The 20,670-nt window shown below is 37.3% G+C and overlaps 1 protein-coding gene across 1 annotated transcript in view; it reads left to right on the top strand.

The window, feature by feature from the left end:
• CUBN (cubilin) overlaps positions 1–20,670 on the top strand; it is a 265,132-nt gene that overhangs the window by 11,531 nt on the left and 232,931 nt on the right. The window contains exons 7-15 of the mRNA XM_027595548.2: positions 741–867; positions 1,784–1,946; positions 4,231–4,362; positions 5,478–5,573; positions 7,653–7,771; positions 7,950–8,136; positions 9,282–9,394; positions 12,166–12,400; positions 19,370–19,551. Coding sequence (XP_027451349.2) covers positions 741–867; positions 1,784–1,946; positions 4,231–4,362; positions 5,478–5,573; positions 7,653–7,771; positions 7,950–8,136; positions 9,282–9,394; positions 12,166–12,400; positions 19,370–19,551 — 1,354 coding nt within the window. The remainder of the gene's footprint in view (positions 1–740; positions 868–1,783; positions 1,947–4,230; positions 4,363–5,477; positions 5,574–7,652; positions 7,772–7,949; positions 8,137–9,281; positions 9,395–12,165; positions 12,401–19,369; positions 19,552–20,670) is intronic.

Below are 20,670 nucleotides of genomic sequence, written 5' to 3' on the forward strand. Positions count from 1 at the left end.
CATCTTCCACATTCCCTCTGAAGCTGAACACAGATAGAAAGCTAACGCAGCAACTTTAAGGATTGCAGTGGTTTAAAACAACTTTGCTCATCTGATTATTATCGAGCTGAAATCTTCTCATGACAAAACACCCACCGCCCGCGAGCTTGGTTATTACGTAAAATTGCATTTGCGAGTTAAAATGTGGCTATGAAAGAAATGTTACTATGTTAATTGCATCTCTTATGGATAGAAGTAGTGCCCTTTGTAATATGATAATAATTACTGTATTCCCTGAGATGTGGCTATACCACGCCTGTGGGGTTATACGATTCCAGAGAACATTTGGGAATATATCAGCTCAGTCAAGGTCACCTGTGCTTACTGGTGGGTCCAGTTGGAGGGACAATGAATGGACTTGATCTCTCCCTTTAACCATCCCGAATGAACTCCATCCCCCTTCGTTTATGGATGTCTGACCTTTGAAAGTGCTGTTTGATGACCTGATACCAGAAGAATTTATAGTGGTAGTCATGCCCAGATAGTACATTGTGCCCCTCTCAGACTGTATTTGAGAGATAACACGAGTACTCGGTCTACAACTTGAGTAATTTTCTTTCAAGACTCCAGCCAATAAATCTGGTTTTCTGGTTTAGGATTCCACGTGAATGTCAATGACTTACAGTTGGAATTATTATTTTCTTAATTGTTGCTAAGAAACTGGCACTTGCCCTGATGTTATGCTCTTGTGTAACCCACAGTTGTCTCTGCTCACCTGAGACACATGGCCCCCAATGTGCATCCAGATATGATGACTGTGAAGGGGGCTCCAAGGAGCTCTGTGTCCACGGCATCTGCGAGGATCTAGTCCGCGTGCAGGCGGACCAGGTGAGTCCCCCACAGCACGTGGCATGTCTGCGTATGAGCAGGGCATTGGCAGAGCAACAGAGAGGAAGTCACTTCGTGCTCTGAAGTGGGGCGCAGGTGAGGAGAGAGATGAGAGATGTCCATAAATAAACAGAAAACTGGACCCAGAGGTGGTATCATTATAGAAATTACTACCATTTTTGTTATTCCTTCGTCCACCTGTCTCTGAGACATGACCCTCTCGTGGCCTCATGAGTTGGAACAGTGATGAGACATGGAAACACCAAAGGCCCACTTTTGCGGGCAACATCCCCTTCTAAGGAGTCTGGATTGTTTCTGGCCCTGCAGACTCTGAGCCACCTCCCTGAGTGGCCCCTGTGCTCTGGATCCTGACAACCTTGACTCCTGACCTTCAAGATCACCCAGACCTGGCCCACTTGGCCTTGTATGAGACCTTCGGGTCTTTATTTTTAGTTCAATTTTTTTTTCTACCCTTGTGATGGAAAACGGTTCCCTTCCAGTGATGGTGGGAGGAGAGAGTGGGTGGGAGGGGAAGGAGAGATTTTCAAAAAGGAAACAAACAGAATGGATTTTCCAAGGTCTGTGCCTCTATGGGTGTTTTTCCCTCTACAAACACATCAGGCTGAGTGCACTGACTTTAATTATATTGACTTACATTTCTTGATTGTGGTTGCTCTTTCCCTGGCATCTTTGGGACAAATTATAGGTTTTCCTTACTCCGAAATAAAGATGTTTCTCTTTTTGCGTGGTCTGGTCTAAATGCTTAATTATATGGGAAGAAGAAGAGAAGCCACTCAATTGGCCTTATGGAAACGAACGCTAGAGGATCAACAGTTGGGGACTTGGTGAGATTTTCAAAGGCTTTTCTTGCTCATTTTCTTGATTGCCTTGAATCACACTCTTGTTGTTCTGCCAGCCCAAGTACAGCTGCATCTGCGATGCGGGGTGGACGTCCCCACTGAACGGCCCGGCCTGTGTGCTGGACATAGATGAGTGCAGCCTCCAGCACTCACCGTGCTCAACACTCGCGCAGTGCTTCAACACACCAGGCTCTTTCTACTGCGGGGCCTGCCCAGCAGGTACAGGGGCTCGTCCACACCCAGCCGGGCAAGGTGCCAGAACAGATTTCCTTCCCCTGCCGAAAGCTCAGGAAGACTTCCAGTCCCATTGCATGTCCTATTTTCACAAGTATTTCCCACCATAGGCCCATCTTTCTGCTGTAATAATTCAGCGGCAGAAAGCAGAGGGCCCGAGCCAAATGCAGGAGGGCAGGGTCAAGCACCTGCTTGCTGTGGCCGGCAGCTGACTCGGATTTATTCCAGCCCCACCTCCCTTCCTAGCCAGATGTTTGCAAACTTGGGCAGATGATTTCACCTCTTAGTGTCACCGCTGGAGTCCAGTAGTCCTCACCTGTGTGTGTCACTGGGAAACCCTGTGGTCTTGCTGTAAATAGGGATATCTGGCTTCATCTCAGACCCAGAGAGACCGAATCTCCAGGTCAGGTCACACGCTGAGTCAAGGAAAATGTAGACTCTGGGCTCAGAGGCTGCCTGGGTTTCAGTCTGTGCTTCATCTCTCACTATATGAGACCATCATCATCCAATCAACGCGTATTTGTAGAGCTCCCACTATGAGCAAAGCATTTTGCTGGGTGCACTGGGAAGCAATTAACCAGGCCTCAGGGAGTCTACAAGGCCCCTGGGCACTCCTCGTGTGTTGTTAGGAGATACAGCATATAAGAAAATAATTATTTTATGAAACTTCATTGAGATACTGTGCTGGGGCAATTTTTAATTCTTGCAACTATGACAAAAATCAAGAAACGTTAGGAATTAGTTTTATTCCCACTTTAAAATATAAGACCATGAGGCTTGGAGAAGGTAAATAACTTGCCCAAGATCACATAGCTTATAAGCAGTCAGGAGTCAAACCTAGGTCTGCCTGACTGTGGATTTGAGTTGGGCTGCTGAATACTTCATTGATCCTTCTCATCGAGGAACCCACACACCTATTGCTTCCTGTGACTTTTGGTTTAGTGACTTTCTTCATGTTACCTGCTTAGATCTTGTATAACTAGGAAGAAATTGAAAAAAAAACATGTAAAAAGTTTTTCCCTCTTAGTTCTCAGGGGCAAAAACATTTGAAAACAACCACATTCTTGAAGACAATTTGCCAGCAACAGTCTTTAAAAACTAGAAATCAGAAAAATAAATGATTTGAACTATAGGATTCTTTTATTTATCGTTGGAGAAAAAAAAAGAGAAACAAAACTTTTTGTTTTCCTGTTAATCACATTATTTTTTTCCTTCATGTCAAAATAAATACATGCTACTTATAAAATATAAAGAAACTATAAAAATATAAAAATAAGATGGCAAAAAATGCCCATAGTCTTATCACTCGGAGGACCACCATTGACATTGGGGCATATTTCCTTCCAGCTCTCTTCTGCACATTCTTCACCCACAATATGTAATTTCCATAGGTAGAATTTTAGAAGGGACTCCACTTGGATCAAATAAAAGAAGTAAAATTTAGAAGGTTTTAAACATTCTTATCATAATTTTAGTCATTTGAATTGTAAGAGTAATAAAACTCACTGTAACAATTGATTTAAACAGAAACATCTGGAGGAAAAGCCCCTCCTTCTTCACCTTCAGTCTTATCCTCCTAATGAGACTACTGTTAACAATTGTTCTCTCTCCTCTTCTTCATTTTCCTTTGCTCATACAAACACGTAGACACATATGCAGGTTTAAAAAAATTTCTTCCCCAAATTGGGATTAGACTCCGCATATTATTCTAAAATTTATATTATTAGTTAAAGTGTATATGGGGAAGTTTTTTAATATGTGTGTGTGCATGTCATTAAAAATAGCTTTTCATATCAGTGGTGTAGATGAGTCGTAATAGATTCAGCTCTGCTGCTACTGATCACTGAGAGGTTTTGTTTTTTTTTCCCCCCCATTAAACAATTCTGCAGTAGACATCTGCTTACCTATGTCTGTAGATACTGCCATTTTTATCACTGCAGAAACTGTTTTTAAGAAGTGGAATTGTTAGTCCACAGGTATATATTTTAAAAATTTTAGTGAATATTGCTAAATCTATTTCCAAGTAGGTTTTACTAATTAAACTTCTGACTAAAAGCATCTAAGAGTACCTCATATGCCCACCACTTTGCCAGAATTTGTTTTTGAGAATTTAAAACAATTTTTTGCCAACCTGAAAGGTAGAGTCTTCCTCATTTTAATCTATAGTTTCTTAGAGTGAAGCGGGTTTTTATGTATTTTTGACAATTTGCATTTCTTTGTTGTCAACTTGTCTATAGAGCTAACTTTTCAAATCTTCTGATCTTTCTAGGCTGGCAAGGAAATGGATACAGTTGCCAAGATATCAATGAATGTGAGATAAATAATGGTGGTTGTTCCGTGGCTCCACCTGTCACCTGTGTGAATACATTTGGGTCTTACCACTGTGAAGCCTGTCCACCAGGTGCTACACCAAGTTTCCTGACACCATTACAGGCAAAACATACATTTGGAAACGGGGTCTCGTGCTCCATTTTATTTATTTTAGTTTTAGTTTTTTTAGGGAGGGAGAGAGAGAGAGGGAGGGGGAGGGGCAGGGGGAGAGAGAGAGAGAGAAAGGATCTTAAGCAGGCTCCACACCCAGTGCTGAACACAATGTGGGACCCGATCTCATGACCCTGAGATCATAGCCTAAGCTGAAATCAAGAGTCGGGCACTTAACTGACTGAGCCACCCAGGCACCCTGCTTGTGCTGTTTTAAATATGACTCTTTCTAAGGAGATATATGAGTAGTGCCAAAAGTTTTATATAACTTATGGATTCAGGGCACGTTAGTTCAAGCTATATTATGGAAAGCAATACAAAATATTTTTAATATCAATGGAAAACAACAAACCTTTACAAATTGTGAAACAGCGTGGGGAGAAAATGCAGAATTTGAAACATTTTCTCTGTGGATCACAGATCTATAGCTCCATTGTTTCCACAAATAATTTTTAATACAATGTAGTCATGAGATGAGATGTTTTATATATAAAGTTAACTAAATAACAGGCACACTAGTAAGCATATAATGTATGTTATTTTCCTTTCTCTTCTGGAAAGAAGTCATTACTGCTATTCTGTGATCTCAACTGAGTGACTGCCCAAGAAGTTCAGGGAGTTCTAAGGGATATATTGAAACCCTATATGTTTTATTAATGTGAAACAACAGTACTTTGGACTTATACGATAATTTAGCTCTCAGATCATTAAAGTCACTGTAATTAGAAAATGTCAATTTGCTTAGTATCAGCACTTTCTAAGTCTACCAGTAGTTTCATGCATCTTTTTATTTTATTTATTTTTTATCTTTGTCATTAGAAACAACCCAGAACATTGTTTCTGCCATCAGGCTCCCAATTCTTGTTGTCGTTTTTTCTTAATGATAGGAATTTGTGTATGATGCTTCATATTTACCTTTCCTGTTCTGATGATAGAATATCTCTGGTTAGCCTGGTTCATGATATTTGGTTCTTGGATTGGGATTCTTCCGTATTCTAAATGTTGTTTGTTATGCCCTGCTCTTGCTGTCATCAGGGTATCAAGGTGATGGAAGAGTGTGCACACTCATTGACATCTGCTCAGTCAATAATGGAGGCTGCCACCCAGATGCATCATGCTCCTCCGTTCTAGGTGATGACTCTCCCTCTGGTTTGTGGTATTTGAATATGACCCTCTAAAACAAATCAACATCTTAAAAACAAAATCCCCTATCCTCAAAATTCTTATTTTGATCTTCAAACCAAAAAGTAATCCTTGTTTTAAAATTATACGTTTGGATTTTTTAATGTAATAGATTATGCTCTTCTCTGGTCTGCCTTAAATTAGCAATTATTAAAAAAAATTAGCAATTATTTCCCAAGATAATCAAGCCAGCAAAGTAATTTTGACTGTATTCGAGAAAACAGCAAGGAGAAAAGGAGGAAGGACCATTGTCAACTCTCTTTTCTATGTCATTGGCCAGGACTGAGCCCTGTTGCTAACCTTGGCTGCAAGGGAGGCTGGGAAATGTAGTTTATTTCAGGTGCTTATGCCCCCAGTTAAAATAAAGAATTCACTACTAAAAAATGGAAAAGTGGATCTAGGGCAATAACCAACAGTGTCTGCAATGCTGTGTAAGAGGAGTTTCACCTCCTATAATTTAAAAAATATATATTGCTAAATTTTCTTCCAGAAATGTATCAATTTATACTTACCAACAGTGCATGAAAGTATACATGTATCCCACCCTTGACAATAATGGATACTATTGTTATTTCTCATTTTGGTCAATTTTATAGGTAAAAATTGCCTTCCCATTATTTTAATTTTGACCATATCAAAATTCATTTTTGATCATGAATAATTAATGCTTTATTTTATTTTTAAAGATTTTATTTATTTGACAGAGAGAGAGAGAGAGAGCACAAGCAAAGGGAGAGAGGCAGAGGCAGAGGGAAAAGCAGACTCCCGGCTGAGCAGGGAGCCCGATGTGGGGCTCGATCCCAGGACCCTGGGAGCATGACCTGAGCTGAAGGCAGACGCTTAACCACCTGAGCCATCCAGGCACCCCAATAATTAATACTTTTTACATATTTACTGGCTTTATTTTTTTTTTCTATTTGTTCATGTCCTTTGTTCATCTGCTTTCTCACTGATTTGTAAATTTTCATTATGTACTAAGGATATTATCTCATTATCTGTCTTATGTTTTACATGTATTTTCCCTGGCACATTATTTTTATTTTAATTTTGTGGTGGTATTTTCTATTTAGAAGTTTAAAATTTCTATGCTATCAAAAAGATAAATCTCTTCTTATAGGATTTTCTCTTCTTGGAATTAGGCCTTTCCTACAGAACTCTAAAAATAGTCAAGTGCTTGCTCTTTTGTACTTTCATTTATTTTTAACATTAAGATCTTGATCTTTTGGGGATTTGTTTTTATCTATAGTATCAAATAGACATTTAGCTTGATATTTTTGTTCAAATGTATGGCTCCAACTTCATTTATTGAATAACATATCATAACTCTTGCTATTTCCAAGTACCACTTTTATTTTTACTGACATAATATATCTATTCACATATATAAAAAAAACATATGTGTATATATGTATGTGTATAATATATACATAGAACTTATATATGTATATACTGTGACTATTAAATGTTTATTAAATAATTAACAGCATACTGAAGTAGTTAGGAACATGGATTCTAGAAAAATACTGCTTAGATTTTGATTTTCTCCTTGGTTCCATCATAATCTAGCCGTGTGTCCTTTGTCAAGGCGCTTAATCTTTCTGTGTTTTGTCTTTATCTGTAAATGGGGATTAAAACAGTACCTATTTATAGTCAATATGGGTACAGTGCTTGCAACAGATACCATCTGAATGAGAATAGCCTTTTCTGCTGTCAACCCCTCCATGAGAAACTCCCCTTTCCCTTGGCGTACCTCACACTTGTCCACAACTCAGGACCATGACATATGGACTGACAGCTCCTGTGCCAATTTGTATATAAAGTATCGGAAATGCATAATGCCTTTCTTATTTTTAAGATAAAAATAGAAAAAGATTCTATTATTTTCTCTTTATGCCTGGTGTTTCTGCTCTGAGAGATATGCAGACTTGACTTCGGCAATTTCTCATCTAGACAACAGGGCCTGAGTTTTGTTACTGGGTCTGAATCAAGGAGATCTGTATTTATATTTCCATTTTGATTTCTAAACAGGTTCCTTACCTCTCTGCACTTGTCTCCCGGGGTATACTGGAAATGGTTATGGGCCAAATGGATGTGTGCAACTCAGTAATATTTGCCAGAGCCACCCCTGTTTAAATGGACAGTGCATTGTGAGTCCTTTATTCTTCCTTACTTAGCAATTACCATTTCAACGAATTATTACAGGTTAGGCTACCAGAAGATGTTTGTGGCTCAACACCTGCTACATACATCATGTAACACTAATAGTCTTTGTTATTTGAGTTGATTCATGTTTATCATTATGGCGTTATGTTTTTCTTTCCTTAGGAAACAGTCTCTGGTTATCTTTGTAAGTGTGAATCAGGTTGGGCTGGCATCAACTGTACAGAAAATATAAATGAATGTCTGAGCAACCCCTGCTTGAATGGGGGAACTTGTGTGGATAGCGTTAATGCTTTTAGTTGTGAATGTACACGTTTCTGGACTGGACTCCTCTGTCAGATTCCCCAGCAAGGTACGCTCAGCATTTCTTTTCTCACAGATGCTCACAGCATGGAAGGATCATCCCTTAATGAGTCCTGCCGTGGATTCTTCTTTCTTGTAACTAAGCCTTCCCTTGCAGCTGTAGTCTAGAATTTACAAGGTAAATATCTCTCTCGGTTTAAGCCAGAAGAACCTTCCTTCAAAGGAAGAATTAAGTTAGTATTTGCCATTTTTATTATGTCTGTTCTGAAAATAAAATTTGCTACGGTAGTATAGTTCTCTAGGGAGAGTTTTCTCTACAGCAGCTGTTTCATTTCCCTATAACATTACACTAAATCATGTCAGTCTCCTGCTCTAGAACACACAGTCACTCCCCATTGTCCACCTGTTAAATAAAAATTGGGACTGTTTCCAATTATTCTCTTTAACTTGGCCTTACCATATCCAATTAACCTTATTTTTCACTAGGTCCCTAATAATACTCCCTTTCCAAGCCAGACGTCTTTTCTTATCACCTGACCCCTTGTACCACCATGCTGTGTTCCTTTATCTGGGATATTTTTCTCCCCAGATATCTCCAAATTCTTCCTTTGCTTCACATCTGAATATATCTGTCCCTCAGGAGTCCTTCACCTTCAAGCCTCAATCTCCTTCCTCAAGCTTCTTCTGACTACTCCAGCCCTCTTGTATAACTCTTGATTCGGAATCAGCACATTTATTGAGACTTTACTATGTGTTTAGGACTCTGGTAGATGCTGTGGAGAGATAAGCATAAAATACTATCCTCATATTATCTGTTTATCTTCTGGTTGAGGGAGATGAGTCTAATACAAAATGGCAGAGAGGAGACAAGAGCTAAAGATTAGAGCTAAGTTGTGTGGGTTCAAGTCAAGTATCACGGAGGCAGAGAGACTGGGAGCCAGGGAAAACAACAAGAGGCAGGAAGGTACGCGGTCGTGACAAGGAGATATCAGGTGGACTTCGAACAACAGGTGGGACTTACTTAGGCGGGTGTCCGAGGAAAAAGAGGGCCGGGAGGGGAAAGAGTGGCAGGGCATTTGTCTCCAGGGTTAATTATCAGATTTCTCTAATATTTCAGCAGCAGGGTTAGAGCTGCCGAGCCTCTTCCTTTTCAGAGTCTCTGTAAAGCAGAATTCATCCTCTTTCCCTTTGCAGTGTGTGGAGGGTCCCTCTCAGGGATGAGTGGAAGTTTCAGCTACATGAGCCCTGATGTTGGTTATGTACATGATGTCAACTGCTTCTGGGTTATCCGAACTGAAGAGGGAAAGGTAAATGTAGTATCTCCTGCCCAAATGTGCCTTTCATTTGTATACATGAATATGCAATATGTGTATATATTACATAAAATACATATAGTGGTAATCCAACCACCATATATTGAGGACCTGCTAGGTGTCAGGCTCTGGGCTAGATAGTTTATGCACCTTTCTCAAGCCTTCCACTAACTCTTTGAAATAGGTGATTGTATCCTCATTTTATAAACGAGATAATGGAAACTAAGAGAAGCTAAGTCATTTTTTATTTTATTTTATTTATTTATTTTTTTAAAGATTTTATTTATTCATGAGAGACAGAGAGAGAGAGAGAGAGAGAGGCAGAGGGAGAAGCAGGCTCCCAAGGAGCAGGGAGCCCGATGCGGGACTCGATCCCAGGACCCTGGGATCGTGACCTGAGCCAAAGGCAGACGCTTAAGCATCTGAGCCACCCAGGTGCCCTTAAGTCATTTTTTAAAAAAACACCTTTTAGCTGGTAATTAGATGAGTTGGATTTCAAAGTCAGGTTTGTCTGATTCCAAGTCCATGTTTTCTCCAGTAGAGATGATTCTCCAAAGGGAGTGGCCAACTGCAAGCTGGGAATTTGTAGTCCTATTGTTCCCAAAACAGTCTTGTTTGAAGATGACCAATCAGTGTTCTGTTGATTATTACGCAAAATGGGGACAACTATGAAAATGGTTTTCTTATTGGAGCCTTCTCTGTGCCGCTGTGCTGTGTTAATTGCTTTGTATACATTGTGTCATTGTATTTTAACTCTTGTAACCCTACCCTGAAAGATAAGAATTGTTATTCTCAATTTACATCTGTGGAAAGGGAGCCTGGAGCAGCTGAGGAATTTGTTCAAGGTCACATGGTTTGTAAGTAGCAAGCCCTGACCCAAGCCCAGGCCGTTCCACTCCAATGACTCTGAACCCTGCATGAACACTCTTCAAATTAAGATCTGACCCTGAGGTTTTTCGTGCTTTTATCCCCAGCATTCATTACTCAGACTTTTCCAAATATTTATTTCTCAACCAACTCCTAGACTCATTAAAATGAAGTTTGTATGTCTGAATAGATAAGGTTTTCCCTTGAAACTCTGTGAACTTTTTCCAGCAAACTAATGTTACAGAGGTCATTGTACAATGGTCACAACATATTTTTTCCCTTGAGATGGGAGGATTCTTTGGGGCCTGGTGACCCCACAATAGCATCAACTCCAAAATCGATTTCCCAGTGGGTATGTTATGTGAATTTCCTTCCTCCCATTTAGCGTTCATGAATTCTATTTCCTGACATTGAAAACATTTTTCTTTCAAGAAAAGTCATTTTGTGAAAAAATTTTAATACTTTTATTATCTATTTGTAAAAAAGAATCATGCTCTTTTTCTTGATTATTGTGATTTCATATCTTCTTATCCCCACAATTTACATAATATAGTAGAAATTTTATGGAAATCAGGATAGTTCAATTCATGAACATTTATTTGAGTTTTATTGAAATTGCTTCAAGGACAAAAATGATGCAATGTTGGGGAACAGATCTTAAAAATACCCTAGCATAGAATTTCAAAAATATCCTGATATCTTTTCTCATTAGCTAAATGCTGTCGTGGTTTAGATCATAAGGGAAATCAAATTTGACAGCCTCCTTTTAGTAGTTTGGCTCTTTTAAGTGATGTTATCTGTACAAAATCTTTTTTATTTTATTAATTGTATTATTATATTTAAGTTTGTACATTCTAACATTTTAACTTGGAAATGTATTTTTCTGTTTATTCTTTTCTACTTGTATGCCCAGAACACCTCAGATTACTTTTTCCCTCTTCCCCACTCTTGGTATTACTCATCTCTTAATAATATCCAACCCCTGAGGACTTGCCGACCTTACACACGCGTACACCATGCCTACTCAGTCTATACCTGAGCTTGTCAATCTGTTAGTATCTTGTTCAAAGGTTCAGAGAACCCTCAGGAATCAGCATCTCTGGGGGTCAGTGAACATTTGTGGGTATGCTACACACTGCAGGTTATTCAGGTGACCAGGGTATAAATTCTTGTGAACGGTATTATTTGTCAGTTACATATAATTCCAGGTAGATTTTTCAAACGTCCAATGTATTTTACTGATGTGGAAGCATTGTTAACTATACATTTGAAGTGCCTTTATTTAATGGACTTGACAGTTTAATGAAATCTAGTTAAATATATTTCATTAACCCATTCAGTAACAACTCAATGGGTATAAAGTTTCAGTTATGCCAGATGTGTAAGTTCTAGAGATCTGATATACAAAATTGTGCCTCTAATAGCATGGTATGGTGCACTTCAACATTTGTTAAGACAGTGATCGCATGTTGTATTCTTACCACTAAAAGAAGAAAAGAGAGACGCAAGGAAATTCTGGGAGCTGTTGGATATGCCTATTACACTGATGGTGATAATGACATCAGAGGTGTTAGCATACGTCCAAAAACTCATCAATTCGTACACATTTAATATGTTCAGTTCTTTGTATACCAATTACACCTCAATAAAGCTGTTAAAAATCTATTTCATTAACATTAAGGTTTTTGATATATTTTGATATTAGCTGAAGCCTAAGCAATTTTTAACACAAGTTATTGAAGATGTAGATTTGTCATATGTATTTGTGGATAACTGGGAAATTATAGATATGCCTCTTGAAAGGTGACTTACTATGAATGCTTCCTAATTAGTGGGAGAAACGCTTTAGAATTAATATGGAAATGAAAAACAATATGTTGTGACCTTTACATTTTTAGGTGCTGCGTATCACTTTCACTTTTTTCCGGTTAGAATCAGTGAGCAATTGTCCACACGAGTTTCTTCAGATTCATGATGGAGATTCCTCTGCAGCGCTCCAACTTGGAAGATTCTGTGGCTCCATTCTCCCTCATGAACTCCTCAGTAGTGACAATGCCCTCTATTTTCATCTCCATTCTGAACATTTCAGAAGTGAGAGAGGCTTTACAATAAGATGGGAAACACAGCAACCAGGTACGTGTAAACATGAAGAAAAATCAAGCAAAATCTTGAGATTATTAAGTTTTCTTCATTAATGTTAGACTTGTGGATAACATTAAATGTTTTGAGATCCAGGGATTATATCATACTTTTGTAATTCTTTAAATATCAAATAAATCTAAAATGAATTGGAATTCCATTTTGTGTTCGGAGATAACAAAATTTGGATGAACAAAAAAGATTAAAAACCATGAGTCTTAATGGATCCCTTATGAAATTACCAAACAGCATTCTTATAAACTCTACTAATAAATTACTGCAGGGATGTTGTTGACTACATTGTTGTTCCTTCATTAGTATTCCTTATCTTAATGACCATTTGATAATTTGTTCTTTTGTTGTTATTTGGTCTTGTGGGGCTCTACTTTTATTTTTTTTGGCTTTTTACTATACAATTTTTAAACAGGTAAAAAAGCAGATAGAACAGTACTGAACCTCCAATTCATTCATCAATAAATCTGTGCATCTATTTCTAGAATTTCTCTGCTTTTCTATTGGTTATTTATCTGTCCTTGTGCTGCATTGGCTTAACTAACTACTGAAGCTTGAAATCTGGTTGTGTAAATCCTGTAACTTGGATCTTTTAAAATATGCTAGATCCTTTACATTTTCTTATAAATTTTAGAATCAGTTTCTTAATTTCCCCCCAAAATCTGCTGGGATTTTGTTGGCATTGTCTTGAATCTCTAACTTGGGAAGAAATGACTTCTTAAAAATATTGGCCCTGTCAATTTATGAACATGGACTATCTCTGTATTTATTTAGCTCTCTTTTAATTTATCTTAACAATGATTTATATATTCCAGTGTTTATTCTACATATTTTGTTGTTTTTTCTAGATATTTGATATTTTGTACAATGTAAATGATATTATTTTTCTAAAATGTCATTTTTATGTGTTGTTAGTATATAGAAATATGACATATTTAAAAAATATTTGATTTTGAATCCAACCACATTGCTAAAATCATTAATCAATTCTAATAGCTTTTTTTGGGTAGATTCTTTTGGATTTCTCTACATCCACAGTTATGTTATCTGTGAGTAAAGCTTGCTTTTCTTTTTTAAGAAACAAAATTTAATGGAGTAAATTTGAACATCTAATTGGTTTTATTAAACAACACATTAATGGGGCAACATCCCATCTAGCAAACAGAGGGGAGCCCTGAGGAGTTGTATGAAATGAAAAGTTTTTATAGGAAGGAGGGTGGGGCAAGAAATTATTGCCCCACAAAAGATTGTTCCAGCCAAGGTCTTCCCTTAAGGGGAAGAGAGAGGGGTCTAATCCTGTAGATTACCTCATCTTCTTTTGGGGGATGGAGAGAGCCCATGTGGCAGACTCATTGGCCCTAAATGGAAAATTCCTGACTAACAGGTTAAGATTACATTTCTGGGGGAGGTTGAAAGTACAATTAGATTAGGTATTAAGCCCATATTTGGGGACTTGGCCTAAGTGACACTGTTTGGGGCCTGTGGTTTTCCTTTTAACATCTTCCTTTCCAATCTTTGTAACTATCATTTCTTTCTTTTCCTCAACTTATTTATTGCCTGGCTAGGACATCCAGTACCATGCTGAACAAAAGTGGTGGAGTGGGCATCGTTTTCTTGTTCCCAACCTCATGGGGACATTTCGTTCAGTATTTAACCATTGAATATAATTTTTAGATATAAATTTTTGTAGATAACTCTTATCAGATGAAGGAAGTTCACTCCAAATTACTATTGCTGTATACAGATTACCCACAAATTTAGTGTTGTAGAACATTAATCATTTTATTATGTTTCTGATTTTGTGGACCAGGAATTTGGAAAGGGCCCAATTATCGTTTGATCTGTCAAGCAGTTACAATCAGATGTTGGCTGGAACTGTAGTCATCTATAGGCTCAGCTAGGCTGGAAACCCAAGATGACTCACTCAGTTGATGCTGGCCTTTGGATTAGAGTTGAACCAGGCTGTTGACCTGAATGCTTCCATGTAGCCCCTCTCTGATGGTGGTCTTAGGGTAGTGGATCTTCTTTCATGGCACTTGGTTTTTTTCTTAGAATAAGCCTTACAACAGACCCAGGCAGATGCTGCATGGCTTTTTTGGACCTATCCTTGGAAGTCATGTTGTGTTATTTCTGCCATACTTTTATTTGGTTGAAGCACTCTTAAACCCACCCAGATTCAAGGGGAGGAGACACAGACCCCACCTCAATTGAAGAAGTATCAAAGATTTTATGAATGTTTTTAAACCATCTCACCTTTTATTCCTAGCTTGTCAAGAATTTTTATCATGAATGAATGTTGAAATATATTAAATACTTTTTCTAAATCTATTGAGATTATCTCATGGTTTTCCTCCTCTGCTTCTGTCATTTTTCCTTTCTCCTCTCCCTCTGGAGCTCAGATTATACATATGTTGGAGATTTTGACTATGTCTCATAGCTCTCATACTTTATAATGTAGTCTTACCCTGGGTACATGCAGCTTAAGACTCAGCTAAGGGCCCAAGGAACCTCTTACGAATTTTTTGGGTGTTATGGCCATGTACCTGTCTTCACTATAGTACCTTTATTCCAAAGTCCCAACCACTCTAGGAGCCCCAAAATTCTGAGTTTTGTTTCTTTCACCCAGCAGGAGTATTGCTGCTCCTTGGACTCTACTGCCCTGCACTGCAATTTGGGAAAGGCACATAGGGAGAATATACTTGGCTGAACATGGGACTCACCACGTGTGCTTCCCTCCCCTCAAGGATCACAGTCCTTCACTGTTTGCTTCTCAATGCCTGGAGACAATAAAAACTATACAAACAATAATTCCTTATTATTACAAAATATCAGCCATTGCTCACATTTGTTACAGACACTGTTGTGTATCTTATAGATTATCCCATATTCTAGATTTTGCTAGAATGGTTTGATCAAATTCAGTTTTATGTTTAGGGGGACAAAAATGATCACATTAGGAGGTACTTGATGTCTGTTTGCCTCCCTATAATGACTGCAACATTGATGAGAGTGTTTTGATTTTTTCAGGTTAATCTTTCCATTAAAAAGCTTCTCTTTTGCCCTTTCTCTAATGGTCTTAGCAACCCATAGGTTCATTGTTTAGATTAAGTGGGGTTTTCAAGGTGATGAAAGTTGAATTTTATCAGTTATTCTTTATTTACTCTCTGGTGTTCTTCAGTGGAGTAGACCTTTCCCATGTCAACTATTTGGTTACTCTCACATAGAGATCAGTTAGGAAAGGTAGGATAAATGCTTGATTCTTCCCCCTATTTTTCTCCAGTATTCAAATTAATGACTTGATTTTCTAGTTTTCTCCAGAATGAACAATTACTTATTACTCTTTTTATTTTGTTTTGGTTTTAGCACCAAAAATGAACTCATATTTTATCATATTTGATATAATCGATTCTAGGCTTTTTTTATGTTAAAATGTTCCATATTTGGCTAGTGGGAAAACTCTTCAAGTTAGTTTCTGAGCCTCTTTGACTCAATTCTGGTTACCTTTGGAAACTTCCTCACTTTCTGCTCTGAAGGATATTCCAGGAGTTCATACTCCTCTAATGGGAAATTGTATTTAGATTCCATAATCTGGCTGGTAGGAGTGGTTATTGCTACTAGGTTGAAGAAAGTCTCTAGATCTTTCAGTGGAAGGAACTAGAATTTTTTTTTAAATATTATTATTTTTTAAGTAGGCTCCATGCCCAGCATGGAGCCCAGTGTGCGGCTCAAACTCACAACCCTGAGATTAAGACCTGAGCTGAGATCAAGAGTCAGACACTCAACCAACTAAGCCACCCAGGCACCCCTATTTTTATTAGTTTTGAAGAAAAAGTATATCATGTATTCTTAGTGATATTCCAATATATTTGCATATTGAAATTAAAGGTTTTAAATTTGATATTTGTACCTCTTCTCATTTCATGAAAAATCCTGGTTCCTAGTGACATTAACCTATTACCTTATGTACTTAATCCTACTGTATGAATTTTCAAAATAACAATACCAATATTATTACTAATAATATAATAACTGAAATCCATTTAGTATTCCTTGGCTATTCTTTTCGTACTTAATGTATGTTTCACTCGAGCTCTGTAATCAAATTTTACAGTGTTTTAAAGCATCCTGGAGTATTTCTCCTCTCCATGTTTGAACTGTTAGCTCAACAGTTATTTCATTTTGTTTCATTTTGCTTGTGATTTCAAAGGTTTCACTTTTTCATTTTTACTGAATTTTGCTTTAAATTATGTAAAACATATTCATAGTTCCAAAGCCATATCAAAATTCATGGTAAATTTGGAGAAGTCTAACTTTCATCCCTGTCCCTTCTGTCTTGTTCCTTTCTTCTCCCAAAGGAAACAATTTTTATTCGTTTTTGATTTACCCTTCCATTTAAAAAATATAAGCAGATAATCACATATGATCATATTTCCCGCTTTTTAAAAAAAGGTAGGATATAATACGTACTGCTTTGTAGTTTGCTTTTTCACTTGATATATCCTAGAGACTTCTCCATGACTAAAGCATAGCGTGCATTACGTGGATATCTCATTCATTGTCTTTTCACTCAGTCCTCTCTTGATAAGTATTTGGCTTGTTTTCAGTCTTTTGGAATTCCAAATTGTACTACAACAGAGTCCTTGAGAATTTGTCTTATTGCATTTTTGCCAATGTATCTTTGGGATAGATTTCTAAAAGTGTGATTACTTGGTCAAAAAATAAATGTCTACGTTTTTGCTAGACATTGCCATAATCTCTTCTGTAAGAGTTGTACTACCTTGTATTTCCATCAGCGATATATGAGAGTGCCTATTTCTCCACAGCACCACTGATCACTTGTTTTCAGTATTCTGGATATGTATCATTCTGAGAGGAAGAAATGGTATCTCAGCAAAGTTTTTATTTGTATGCCCCTTGTTATGAGTGAGACTGAACATCTTTTCCAAGTATAAAGGACATTTGAATTTCTTCCAGTGAACTCTTTGTTTATGTCTCTATTTTTTAGAAGCTCTTCATATATCAGAGGTGTTAATTCTTTGTATTATGTATTGAATTTTTTTCCCAGCTCATCATTAACATTTTACTTTGTTTATGGTATTGTAATTTTTTTATCCATATAATAATTTAACTACTAAATTTTATGAAACTTCTCTTCCTCTGAGCAACAGAGATGTTTTCTTATTAGGAACAGTGAAAATCATGTTACTAATTTGTTTCACTTTCTACCTTGGCAGAAAGACTTGTCTAAGCAACCTGCATAGCTATGTAAATCATATATCTTGCATATCTGAAATGTCACCTTATTTTATTTTTTTCTAATTTATATTCAGTTCAGCCTAGATTTTTATTTAGCATCTCTATTTTTCAACTTTACAGTAGTATTTCTTTTTCAAAGTTTTTATTTAAATTCTAATTAGTTAATATACAGTGCAGTATTGGTTTATGGAGTAGAATTCAGTGATTCATCACTTACATACAACACCCAGTGCTCATCACAACAAGTGCCCTCCTTCATACCCATCCCCCATCTAGCCCATCCCCCACCCACCTCCCTCCATCAACCCTTAGCTTGTTCTCTATCTTTAAGTGTCTCTTATGGTTTGTTTCCCTCTCTCTCCCTTTTTTTTTTTTTTTTTCTTTTTTCCCCTTCCCATACGTTCATCTATTTTGTTTCTTAAATTCCACATGAGTGAAATCATAAGGTATTTGTCTTTCTCTGACTGACTTATTTCACTTAGCATAATACACTCTAGCTCTATCCACATCATCACAAATGGCAAGATTTCATTCTTTTGGATGGCTAAGTATTCCATTGTGTATATATACTACATTTTTTATCCATTCATCAGTTGATGGACATTTGGGCTCTTTTCATAGTTTGGCTATTGTTGATAATGCTGCTATAAACATCAGGTGCATGTACCCCTTTGAATCTGTATTTTTGTACCCTTTGGGTAAATAGTAGTGCAATTGCTGGATTGTAGGGTAGTTCTATTTTTAACTTTTTGTGGGACCTCCATATTATTCTCCAGAGTGGCTGTACCAGTTTGTGTTCCCACCAACAGTGTAAGAGCGTTCCCCTTTCTCTGCATCCTCACCAGCACCTCTTGTTTCTTGTATTGTTAATTTTAGCCATTCTGACAGGTGTGAGGTGGTATCTCATTGTGGTTTTGATTTGTATTTCCCTGACGATGAGTGATGTTGGATAGTGTTTCTTATAACCCATCACAGCTTCTTTGTTAAATAAATGTGAATATCATTAAAGAAAAGATTCTTTCAGTCACTGATATACAACTTTAGGGGGCCGGTGGGGAGTAATTAATGGAGTGGTAGTGGAGTGGGTGTCACAAAGCCTGGCTCTGCCTTTCCCTCACTCCATTCCTGGGCAGGGCAAGTGGCTCAACCACCCATAGACATTTGAATTTATTCACTTATAAAATGAAGAGTTTAACTATATCATAGCGTTGAAAAATCTTCTCAAATGAATTATGTAGCACTTAACTATTCTAATGTATAAAATAATCTGGTTCGTTGAAAGACATAAGGGTAACAGAAGTTCCAGAACTTTTTAAGAGTTAAGAAGAACTTTTTAAGAACCAGAAGTTTAAAAAAGTTATTCAGAAATTAATCTCTTTCAAAGTGAAAAAAATATATCTATTATCTCATCCCTCAGACAGTTCAGCACTGTGTTTTAAAATCATTATCACTATGTGATAGCTGATAAGCACAGAGCTCAATGCATGAGTGACTCATTTATTTATCTACTAATATTCCTAGATTTAGAACGGTGTCAGACTGGAAAACTGAAAGCCTTGTTTAGTCTATGAGGGCATCCCATACTGTACACATTTATTCCAACAAAGCTTGTCCTCTGGCAGTAAAAGCTATGATAACTCTACATAAATTATAACTTGTATACAAATGTAAAGTTATTTTTTCCTCTTATTTTAGAGTGTGGAGGTGTACTGACAGGTACGTATGGTTCTATTAAGTCTCCGGGATATCCTGGAAACTATCCTCCAGGAAGAGATTGTATCTGGAAAGTAATAACCAGTCCTGGACTCTTGTTAACATTTACTTTTGGGACCTTGAGTCTGGAGCACCATGTTGATTGCAGCAAAGATTATCTTGAGGTAAGCAATCATATTTAGATAGAACATACCATGATATGATTAGAACTCAGGGAACTATGGTTTGATGATACCTGTGTATGACTACAATTTCCTAGCAACAGTTAGATATAGTCTTTAATAGGTAGCTGTTGTCTTAAGTCTTGCTAATTCTTTATTCTTAATTGTGCCAGCTTGTTGCTTCTTCTGGGTTTCGTCTGAAGCTGGGAAATAGACCGCCTTACTGTTCCCTGTCATTTCCTGGAGCCCAGTCCCCTAAGGAGGGAAGGAAAGAATTAACAAAAGAAACACTCAGTAATGGTTATCTTTTCCAATGCAGAATCAAGGCTTCAGTTGTCTATGATAACCTGACCCATTATTTCACAAGCTAACTACAGTGCTCCATGAAGAAAAATAATAGCAATTGTGTTGAAATGGATTGCTAGAGGGTGAACTTAGAATATATTGATAATTGTCATTGGGAGAAGAGGGTCAATCTATGCCCCTCTTGCTTACCATTAGTAAAAGATTAAAATATAGAGGAAGAAAAAAAGGCTGTTATATTCAAAGGCCATGAGCATATAGGTATATCAGAAATGTTGCTCTGCATTTGTAGACTGAAAAGATCATTGAGAAGATTGAGTTCTTATGTTGCTCCTGTCTTGTTTGTCACCATAAATCTTAGTAGTCCTTGCAGTAGTGATAAAAGACAATATGCTTTTCCAAGTCCATTAGAGAAGAATGGAGTGCTATGGAATTATTCATAAAGGATAGAAAGGTGCGGCTGTCAAACAGGGATCCCCACAAGTTAAAGTCATTAGTAATTTAGCAGTTGTAATGGATTCGAAACCTTTGGGAATGACTGGAAAAATCTACCTCTCCCTGGAAAATCTCAGCAACATAATCTCTTAAATGTTGCCAGTAGCATGGATTTTTTTTTTTTGAAATTAATTTCAATGAGTTCCATCAAATTTAAATTAGAGGCTTTTTTTTCATTCCTACATAATTCCTGGGTATATGTAAAATAGAAAGTATCAATCATTCTGATAATATTGAAATGCCTCTCATTTCTCAACAATATTTCAAGGAACTAGTTAAATATAGGAATAAAGAAATGCTGTCCTGTAACTTTGCTGCCAATAG

Source organism: Zalophus californianus, chromosome 9, assembly GCF_009762305.2.
Source record: "Zalophus californianus isolate mZalCal1 chromosome 9, mZalCal1.pri.v2, whole genome shotgun sequence".
NCBI classification, from domain to species: Eukaryota; Metazoa; Chordata; class Mammalia; order Carnivora; family Otariidae; genus Zalophus; species Zalophus californianus.